At 40.9% G+C, this 11,397-nt stretch overlaps 1 protein-coding gene across 1 annotated transcript; it reads right to left on the bottom strand.

Annotated features, from left to right (window-relative positions):
- Positions 1-6,588: 6,588 nt before the first annotated feature.
- On the bottom strand, positions 6,589-10,052 carry rnpep (arginyl aminopeptidase (aminopeptidase B)). The gene is given in 8 exon segments (XM_053227281.1): positions 6,589-7,373; positions 7,376-7,435; positions 7,525-7,634; positions 8,033-8,177; positions 8,361-8,596; positions 9,225-9,448; positions 9,710-9,744; positions 9,839-10,052. Coding segments are annotated over 8 exon segments (990 nt in total). The 5' UTR covers positions 9,984-10,052; the 3' UTR covers positions 6,589-7,338.
- Positions 10,053-11,397: the final 1,345 nt, after the last annotated feature.

Here is an 11,397-nt window from a genome sequence, read left to right as displayed (position 1 = left end):
CAGGATGCATGAAACTCCTTAAAATTTGACCCAGTCCTACAAACACACACTACACAATCACACAGCACATACCCTTCACCTTCTTCACAAAATGAAATGATTAAATGCTGCACCCAAGAAGTGACGATCAGCATCATTAAGGAAATAAAAGAATCTGGAATGTGTGCGGTGATTGCAGATGAGGCAAAAGATAAGAATGTTGAGCAGTTTGCGATCTGTGTTCATTATGTTGCAGGGGGTAAAGTGAAAGAGTGCTGTCCTTCAGTGCCTTCTGAGCATCAAGATGCCCATGGCATTGGGGCTGTATTCCAGTCTTGGCAAATTCTCTACCATATATGTTCTGATCACTTTTCAATCTCTTCTCTCAGTTACTGAGGGTCTACACAAATTCTTACAAAGGGAAGGTGCAGACCTTGCTCAGGCAGTTGAATAAAAAGATGCTGTGTGTGACATTTTGAGGAGCAAACGCACTGCTGTGGCCTGTTCATCAGTGCGTTTGAGGAGCAAACTCACTGATGAACAGGTCACAGCAGTGTTTGAGAGAACAAGCGTCTTGTGTAGGGACAGTCATATTGCTGACTCATGTGAGACAGAGATGCAAACGGAGTCACATGGAAGACTGAATCTACTTGTTGGGCTGCAAGTGATCTCTGTAACACTGAACACCTTAAAAGAAAGCTCTGTTTGCCTTGCCTTGACAGAATGATAGCTGAGATTGATGAATGCTTTTCATCTGTCAACACAGAGCTTCTGAAGGGGATCCAGGCCTGTAGTCCTCCTCAGCTTACGTCCTTTCAATCTTAGACTGATTGCCGGTCATTACAAAACTGACCTTAAGCCAGAAGAGATTTATGCCAGCTCCACACCTGGTTAAGGTCCACCATGGGACAGACTCCATCATTTAGCCATTATGACAATTGAAAGAGATGCAGTGGATATTCTGAGTTACAATCAAGTGATTGACCGTTTTGCTTCACTGAAGAACAGCCTAACTCTCCCACCTCCCAAGCAACTCGAACCTACACAAAACTGAGCCAACTAGATGTTCTCAGTGATCCGAATAGAGGAAGCAAAAGAAACCAGGATGACAAGCCAGTGAGGGGTGTTAGTAAGCTTACTTCCCTCACTAAATTGTCAGCTGCACTCTAGTCTTTTCTCAACTCTGGCCTTCGAGGTCCACTGTACTGCAGAGTTTAGCTCCAACCCTGATCAAACTCACATGCCTGTAATTTTCTAGTAATCCCGAAGACCTTGATTAGCTTGTTCAGGTGTGTTTGTTCTTACTCTCCTGAGCAGTTTGACATCGGTATTGTGAAGATTGGCAAAAAAAAAAAAATAATCCTACTAGTTCGCAAAAGTAGGTTCCACATATTATCCAAATTATCACAAATTTGAGTGAGCAGAGGTAAATACTCCAAAAGGCAATTTTGTATGGTTTGAGCAAAACAATCAAGATAAAAAAGAAATTTCACTTTACACCTTATTTTCCAAGAGATATGTTTAGTTGCGTGTTCACAAACATGAATAGCACAAACATGAGTTAGACTGCATCAAATAGTAGTGGGTCCCTTCACCAAACCTATCACAGAAGTTTCATGATGATGGCTCAGTATTAACCCTGTCAAATGCCTGCTGAAAGCTAATTGGCTGATGGTGGCAATGTTTTTTAAGTAATTATGTCATCATTAAAAATCCACCTACAGATCAGTACATAGATGCATTCTACCAAATTTCAGCTTGATCGAACTTATTGTTCCTGAGAAAGAGTTATTTGACCATAGCTCTGTCCCCCCAACAAACACCCCCCCCCCCTTCAATGTATGACTACACCCCAAACTGTGCAGATGACCTCAAAATGTTTTCCTGTATATTCTTTTCAAGTATTGTGTCAAGCCATGTAAGCAATCAAAAGAACTGATTGTTTTTGATAGTTTTGAGGTTCACACTCTTCTGAGTAGTTTGACTAGTTTGTAGAAGTAGATTTCGCATGTTATGCAAATTGTCACAAATTAGAGTAGGTGGAGCTAAATGGTCCAAAAGGCAATTATTTATAATGTGAGCAAAAGAATCAAGGTAAAAAAAAGAAATTTCACTGTATACCTTATTTTCCAAGAGATACGTTTAGTTTTGTGGGCATAAACACAAATAGTGCCCCCCAGTAGCCAATTTGAGTGATAATGCATCAGATTGTGCTGGGTCTCTAAACAGCCTATGCTTCAAGTTTTGTGATGATAACTCAGTGTTAATGCTGTGTATGACTCAAGGTTGTAGCTTGTAATACCCCAACTCTAACTAGTAAAAGCCAAAGAAAATACCCCTTCAACTTGATATTACTACTCGTCAGCTTGGAGTTGTCTTCTCAACTACAAGTTCCTTCCCCAGTTATGGAGTGATCTCAAATCAACATGGCTGCGCACAGCATCACAAATAAACAAGGTAGCACTTCTTACCTTTAAATGGGTTATACTGCATATACATGTATTTGCTTTAGATCCATCAACATACAGACATATTAATTTGTTAAATCTGTAACACTGATTATATGGTTCACTGTTTGAGGAGTTTATGACTCCCGAGTTATCCACCCACACCCCTAACTTTGCATATGACCTCAGCATCTTGTGCTGTACCTTGGCCACGGGTTCCCAAACTCATTCATTTATTTTACAAATTAATATTGGAAATATCAAAGACAGATTTTGTGTGTAAATATTTTGAAATGTAACTAGGAGTCACATTCAGACAAGCCACATTTAAATTAATACATGCTATTGTCATTTTCACACATCCTGACACACTGCGGTAGCTTAGTTCAGCAAAAAAGGGCACATTTCTTCATCCATCTACCTACAATAAACAAACTAGCACTGTGTCTCAAATAGCATATTTATGTACTTCATATTTATGAAACCTGATCAACAGGCATGTTTTGGCTCTGATGTGCCATCTAGTGAATGTCACTTTTAAATCTTATGGCTGTACATAAAGTACACAGTGAATATGTGAATAATAATGCTACTCTCACTGCTGTTGCTTCTGAACGCGGACACCAAATCATGCATCAAGTATAAACCAGGCTGCTTTGTGTTGGGCCGAATCACACCACACCGGTGTGGATTATTTTCCTATTACAACACAACACGTCCCACTAGACTGGTAAGTCAGTGCAGTGAATTTTACTTTTGTTTTTTAGTTACTTGTGTTGCTCAGTCCACTGCAAAAGTATTGGAATGGTCATTCTTTTGTTTTTGCTATACACTGAAGACATTTGGGTTTGAGCTCAAAAGATGAATATAAGATGATAGAATTTCAGCTTTCATTTCCTGATATTTACATCTAGATGTGTTGAACAGCTTAGAACATGGCACTATTTGTTTGAACCAACCCATTTTTTAAGTGATCAAAAATATTGGCACATGTGACTGACAGGTGTTTCTTGTTGCCCAGGTGTGCCCTGTTTAAATTATTGTTTAACAATTAATAGCTCTGAATATCTACTCTGGGTTTGAACCCTGGGTTTCCCCTGTAAAGACTGCATTTGTTGTTAAAGAGGATAAACCAAAATGAAGACCAGAGAGCTGTCTATGGAAGAAAAAGCAAACCACTTTGAAGTTTAGAAAAGATAGAAAATCTGAGCCATTGGACAAGCATTGGGGATAGCCAATACAACCATATGGAATGTGCTGAAAAAGAAAGAAACCACTGATGTAGTAACAACCAGACCTTGAACAAGTCAGCCAAGGAAAACAACAGTAGTTGATGACAAACTTTGTGAGAGCTGTGAAGAAAACCCCAAAAACAACAGTCAGACACATCATCAACAGCCTCCATAGGGCAAGGTGAAGTTATCACAATCCACCATTCAAGGAGGACTCCGAGAGCAGAAATATAGAGGCCATACCACAAGATGCAAACCACTCATCAGCAATAAAAATCAGAAGGCCAGATTGGAATTCGAAAAGAAATACAGAGATGAGCCGCAACGTTCTGGAACCATAATTATCCTCTACCAAAGTGATGGAAAAGCTGAAGTGTGGAGAAAGAAAGGACCTGCTCATGATCCAAAACATACAAGCTCATCAGTCAAGCATGGTGGAGGTAGTGTCAAGGGTTGAGCTTGCATGGCTGCTTCTGGAACAGGTTGACTAATCTTTATTGATGATGTAACTCATGATGGTAGTAGCAGAACGAATGCAGAATGAGTGCATTCTGTCTTCCAATTTACAGAGAAATGCATCCAATCTAATTGAGAGGAACTTCATCATGCAGCAAGACAATAACCCAAACACACTTCCAACACAAAAAAGGACTTCATCCTTTATTCCATCAAACATTCCATTAAAGCTGAATGTTTTAGACTGGTCAAGTTAATCACAGACCTTAACCCAATTGAGCATGCATTTCACCTTCTGAGGAGAAGACTGAAGGGAGAAGCCCCCCCCCCAATCATCATCGAGCACCCCAGTAAGTAGTACCGGAGCGTGAGGACCACCCATTTGATGGCTAAACACTCCTCCACCGTGCTGTACTTAGACTTAGACTCGTGAGAGCTGAAAGCTTCTTGCTGATGTACAGCACTGGGCGGTCTTCCCCTTCCACCGCCTGGGACAGAACAGCCCGTAGCCCTCTGTCTGAGAAAAGTTAGGGGAGTGAAGCAAAGGGCCCCCACAGATAGCAGCTTTAACCCTCACAAAGGCCCGCTGGCACTGCCCCGACTACTGGACTTCCAGTGAGATCAATCAGTGGGCTGGTGAGGTCCGAATAATTAGGCACAAACCTGCAATAATATCCCACCAGCCCCAGGAACCTCAGTCTTACCTCCTTTTTGGTCTTGGGTCTCAGACAGGTAGCAATCACAGCCGTCTTATTAATTTGGGACCCACCTGCCCATGACCCAAGTGGAAGCCCAGATACCATACCTCCACCCACCCAACTACACACTTCGCTGGGTTCGCTGTTAGCCCGGCTCACCTCAAAGACTTCAGGACTGCCCTCACATGCTGCATATGCTGTCCCCAATCGTTACTATAGACTATTATAATCGTCTAAATATGCAGCGGTATATGCAATGTGGGGCCATAATACCTGGTCAATTAGTTTGTGAAACGTGGCCGGCGCCCCGAAAGGCCTGAACAAAAGTGTGATGGTGTAAACCGAATGGTGTAAAGAAAGCCGTTTGTTTCTTGGACTTTGGTGACAAGGGAATCTGTCAATAGCCCTTGGTCAAATCCAGGGTCAAATAAAAACAAGCCATGCCTAGCCGATCTAGGAGCTTGTCAATTCATGGCATTTGACAGACATCAAATTTAGAAACTGCATTCACCTTATGGAAGTCCACACAAAAATGGACCACCCCAATGGCCTTGGGTATCACCACAGTGGGGCTCTTCCAGTCACTGTGGGACTCCTTGATCACTTCCATCTCCAGCATTTTTCATAATTTGTCCTGAACCACTTTTTTGTGTTCAGGTAGGCGATATGGGTGGCTGCACACAACCACACCAGGAGAAGTCTCTGTGTGGTGTTCTATGAGGTCTGTGTGACCAGGCAGGGGAGAAAACTTGTCCAAAAATTTGGATTACGACCTGGCAAACTCTGCCCTCTGGGACGGTGAGAGATGGTCTGGGACCGGAGTGGAATCAGCTGAGATCAACTCATCTCTCTCTGCCTCTGATGTCACCAGTGTAACAAGGACTGTCTCCCTCCATTGTCTGAAGAGGTTAAGGTGGTATTTGCCGTCTGTGTGCAGAACTTCATAGTCGACCTCTCCCACTCGCCGTATGACTTGGCCAGTAATTTCGAACTGGAGGTGGGAAGTAATACGAGGATTTTATCTCCCAGTGTAAACTTTCCCAGTTGGGAGTGCCTATTATAGAGCCATTGCTGCCTCTCCTGGGCCTGGAGCAAATCTTCCCATAATGTTACCTAATGTGTGGAGTTTTTCTCAAAGGTCCATGGCATATTGAATTTCATTTTTACTGGATGTTGCTACCGTCCTCCCAGTTTTCTTTAATCATGTTCAACACTCCATTGGGCTTCCGCCCATATAATAGTTCAAATGGGGAAAACCCCATGGAGGCCTTGGGATCCTCCCAGACTGCAAATAATAGAGCTGCCAACCATTTATCCCAATTCCAGCTATCTTGTGCAGGAACTTACAAATCATATTCTTAAGCGTTTGATTAAAGTGCTCCACTAACTTGTCAGTTTGAGGATGATAGACCCAGCATCTATCATCCTCAAACTGACGAGTTAGTGGAGCACTTTAATCCTCAATAATTCATAATGTTTGCGTAGTGTACGTAGACACAAACGATGTGACTTTATCAGTCAGGATCTCTTTCGGATCCCAACTTGGGAGATTACTCAAAACAGTGCCTCTGCTATGCTCTTTGTGGAGATTGTTCTCAGAGGCACGATTTTGGGATATCATGTGGCATAGTCCATCAGAAGTAATATGAAGTGATATCCACATGCTGACCAGTCTAATGGCCCGACGAGATCCAGGCCAATTCTGTTGGATCTCGAAAACAGGGAGAGGGCGCAATGGCACATTTGAGATGGCCAGCGGATTCAACAGCTGACATTTGTGGCAAGACACACACCACCTGCGTACATCACCGCTGATGCCCAGCAAATAAAAGTGAGCCATTAATTGGGCTAGTGGTTTATCCAACCCGAGGTGCCCTGCCATGGAGTTATAAGGAGCCAAGTGGAAAAGCATTTCCCTGCAGCTTTTCGGTGCCAACAACTGGGTCATTGTTTCGCCTGTCTGAGTGTCCTGGCTCACTCAGAATAAACAATCTCTAATTATAGCAAAATGGGGAAAGGTAAGAGCTGCCCCATCATTTCCCTGTCAGTTACCTCCACCTGCTCGAATGCATGCTTTAACATATCAGCACGTGACTGTTCCAGCGGAAAATCCGATAGAGGCTCAAGGTGGGGAGGCAGGTCTGTTTTTACTTTTTTGTTACTTTTTGGTCAAAATCTATATTTTAGAATACAGAATAGAAAGAAGACGCAGAAAGAAAAATCCCAACAACTCCAGTACAGTCACAAACACTTTTGAATCAAAACAATCAAGATTGGCTCACATAAACAAACAAAATGGTAAACACGGGAAACGCATCACGTCATTAATACCAATATCAATTCAAGTCTAATTCAAAAAGAGCATACATCAGCTATAAATATGGCCTAAACAAAGTTAATATTAGTGGTACAATCAGGAAGTGGAGATTTCTCAAGGATCTTGTCCCAAAAGTAGACAGTTTAATAAGTGTAACACAACTGGATGTTAGTTTTACAGATGGTAATAATATCTACATTTTTGTTTCCCTAGAGTTCAGCCAGTTGATCAGCTGGCTTCATAAAGAGAGATCTGGTATGTATGGGGGCCAACCAGGAATGTTCAGCCAGCTATCAAAGTCCAAACCTAATGGTGTATCCACAGAGAGTACAGACTTCATCACAATCTACTTACACTATGCACACAGTCTGGTCTAACTGCCTCTTTCTTCATACCTTCAGCTTTGTGGGGGATCTTCATTTTGAGGTCAGGGAAATAATCTAGGAAGAACTCGAGAATATCCTCAGCAATCACACTGCAAAACTTAAACTTGACCACATATGCCCTCCGGGGGCAGTAGTTGCAATTTACATCATAAATATTCAATAGAAAATACATATTTATACTATGTAAATAATATATCAAAATAGCAGAATGTTTGTTGTTAAATATGTGAACCTTGAGGAAATCATCAAAGTGAGTTTGGCAAGATGGTCCAGGTAGGACACAAAGTAGCAGCCTTTTTCTGTATTTCTGTAAAGCTGCTTTGTGACAATGTCCATTGTTAAAAGCACTATATAAATAAAATTGAATTGAATTTTTCACAAGCTGTTTCACTGTATGTGCCATAAGCATCAACAACTGATAATGAGAGGAAGCCTTAAAAACTAAAATGACATTGATAAATTTCTTCAAACCAGCTAAAAACGTGTTCCACTGGGAAAAAAGTTAGATCCTTATTACAGGGGGAAAAGATGAGAACATATTTGCTGACCTGGTTTAATCGTGACATGTAGTTTGTTAAGAGGACGGACTTCTTTAGTGTTGTCCATGTGTTGTCTCAGTAAAGCTCTACCTGTTGCTGCCTGTAGACAGGTATAGGCCTCCCCTAAAAAATAAGTCTCATAACTTAAGAGGAGTAATGCATATCAGCTATTAGCAAATATAAACTACTGTCATGGCCATTCCTCCACTTGGCTAGCACCTTTTAACTTAATGTAAATATGCAATGCACCTAGTGTACCCTAAAAACGATTAGAATTACAGGATGCATATTGGATTTTCTCCTTACCATTTACCTCTGTGCTGATTCGGCATTGGGAATATATTGTGAAGCCCTCATTGAGCCAGAAATCTCCCCAGCTGGCATTAATAACCAAGTTTCCAAACCAGCTATGGCAGATCTCAGGGATGATGACATCATCAAGTGAGCAGTTACACACCAAAATACATGGAGTGAGAAAGGTCAGGCAGGCATTCTCCATTCCTCCTAATGGAAATGATGGAGGCATGAACAGCACATCATACCTAACAAAGAAAATCTCATTGCTAATTCATTGCAGTATGTATTACAGTCATTCAGGGGTGGTCCACTGTTGTGCAATTGAGTTACTGACCTTAAGATGTACTTGAAAACATTGTCACAGGTATCTCACCTTCTCCAAACACCTGTTAACAGAAATTCCTCAATCACATACAACATACTCCTTTTTAGCAGCCACATCAAAGCTTCAATTTCATTATGATTCCACTCAGTTTTGTATTCTTAGTATCTACTCATTAATTAATTCATAAACTGCTTTATCCTGGTCATGATTGAGATGGATCTTGCATTCTATCCTGGGAACACTGGGTATATGCCAGCAGAATTCACCCCACATGGAATGCCAGTCCATTGCAGGGCACCATTCACACACACATTCACTCCCTCATTCACACAGAGGGGCAATCAGGAGAACCCAGAGGAAAATCTAGACAGACAGAACTCAAGCTCAAGATCAAACCTGAAAACTGTGAGGCGGCAGTGCTAATCACTTTACCACTATGCCTCCCACCTCTGCATAGTAGTTTCTTTAAGTTAAATGTTCTTTGAAAGTCCCTACAGTTTAAATGTATAATCACAATAAATTTAGTTTAGCACAATATAAGAATTAACAAATTATCTTGAGTGTGTGCTGCTAACCTGGGGCCCACCTCAGCATATACCAAGTCTCCTACAGCCAGTGCCACAAAGTAGACAGGAATGGGCTGATCCATTCTGAATACGAAGTTGTTGTCTGATTCCAAGTGTTCCCACTTGGTGGCACTCATAACCACTGTGTAGTGTTCAGGCACCTGATGAGTGATGACATTATATATCCACAGTCTTACCTCATGTGTCTTTTTTCAAAACCATTCATTTTGGTTTTGTTTGTTTGTCTGTTCTGTTTCTTCTTTCTTAAATCTGGAAGATTTTGAGCTGATAGGAGGATTGGTGGTCATATAGTTTTAAACAACATGTACACTATATAAAAATAAATTTCACATCCTTTCTTCTGATCACTGACAAGGGATCTTTCAGCTCTGGAGCTCATTCCTGGGGCTTTATTGTAAATCAGGTTAATGATCTAATTGTGATTTTGATTTATAACAAACACACACTATGCCATTGTGGAACTCAAGAGTATTTTGGTACACTGACATATATTAAACAGTCTTAAAAAGTAAGACATGTATGAAGTAAAAAGATTTGTGGAACTCCTATCTATGTCTGGGTACATAATGACTCACCTTTAATGCTGCAGAATGCAGAATTTTTACAGCAGTTGAGCACAACCTGGCCTTGGGTAAAAATGATTGGCGTGACCCTTCCTGCAGTCTGTTCTTGGTCCAGCCAGCACACCTGAAGAATATACATGCACCAGGTGAGCAGCATACTCCGATTTAGCACAGGAAAACCTGAGGCGTACAGGAACTGCAATCTCTTGTCAGCTGTCTGCTCTGGCTCCAGTCCTGGCATCTATGGAGAAGCCAGGGTGTAAGTGTATAGTAGCAAACAAGCAGACATTTTGAACAAATTTTCTGAAATACACTAAATGTACTGTAGATTACTGGTTTAAGATTAATTTGTCCAATTTTGTAAATGTAAATTGTAAACATGCAAAAATATGGGAAATGAACTGTCAGTAACTGCACAAGATAATATAAAATTAATCACATGCACATGTTAGCGCATGCATGTTCTATGGAGTTCCACATTTAAAAAAGAAGAATGGGGAAATCATGTCTCTTTTAAGGAACCTGGCTGGCTTTATCAAAACCGGAAGAATGATCTCACTGGAATTTGCTGTCTAATAAGGTTGATGATAATGCTGCATTTGACTTTTTTTTTTTTTTAAATCAAAATATCAAACTAAAAAGTGATTAAAAAAAAATGCAAAGTATAAAAGCAGTTTTGAATTTACAAAGGAAGGAAAGGGGAATTTTCCACGCAGGAAAAATTTGATATTAACATGTTACGAAACCAGTTAGATCCCATTTATGAGGAGAAAGCTCGGAGCGCCTTCATCAGATCAAGACGTAAATGGCTTGAACACGGTGAAAAAAATACAAAATATTTCTTTGGGTTAGAAAAGAGAAATGCTGAATTCGCAACAGTAAGAAAACTAATGATCAGTGACACCTTAATTGAGAATCACAAGATAATTTCACAGTATGTTACTCTCTTCTATCAGAATTTGTACTTCTCAGCCTCCATCTAATATTGATAGCTTCCTATGCAATATTTCTGTCACGTTCATGGGTTCACCGGCCTCTTCTGGCCGTTTTATGTACTACCACTAATTAGTTCATTTGTTTCAGCTGCCACTCATTTACAGCTCTATTTAAGCCTCAGTGTTTGTCCTGTCTTTGTCAGTTCGTTGTTCTCATGTCTGTGTTCTCTACAGTTTCCGCGGTTGCTCTCTATTCTGGTTCTCTGCACTCTGGTGGATTACCGTCGTCTAGCCAGGACTACTGGACTGTTTATTCCTCGTTGCAGCTGAGTGCCACCAACGAAACCTGCCATCACTGCACCCACGCTTTTCCACTCACAGTGCTCAGTCTGTTTGTTTTCTCACTATCTCATTAAAGTGTCACCGAACTCACACTTGAATCTGCCTTGTATTTTCCTGACAATTTCAGCAAATACTAAGAAAATTATTGACTGCATCTAATGTTTAAAAGAAAACAAATCCCCAGGTAATGACGGGTTGACAGGAGAACTTTATAAATGTTTTACCTCAAAAGTTGCACCATTTCACCTAGCCATGTTTAAAGAATCCATTCAAAAGGGTAAACTTCCTCCCACA

The sequence above is a fragment of the Pangasianodon hypophthalmus genome, chromosome 20 (genome assembly GCF_027358585.1).
Source record: "Pangasianodon hypophthalmus isolate fPanHyp1 chromosome 20, fPanHyp1.pri, whole genome shotgun sequence".
NCBI lineage: Eukaryota > Metazoa > Chordata > Actinopteri > Siluriformes > Pangasiidae > Pangasianodon > Pangasianodon hypophthalmus.
This window is presented reverse-complemented; position numbering and strand designations above follow the sequence as displayed.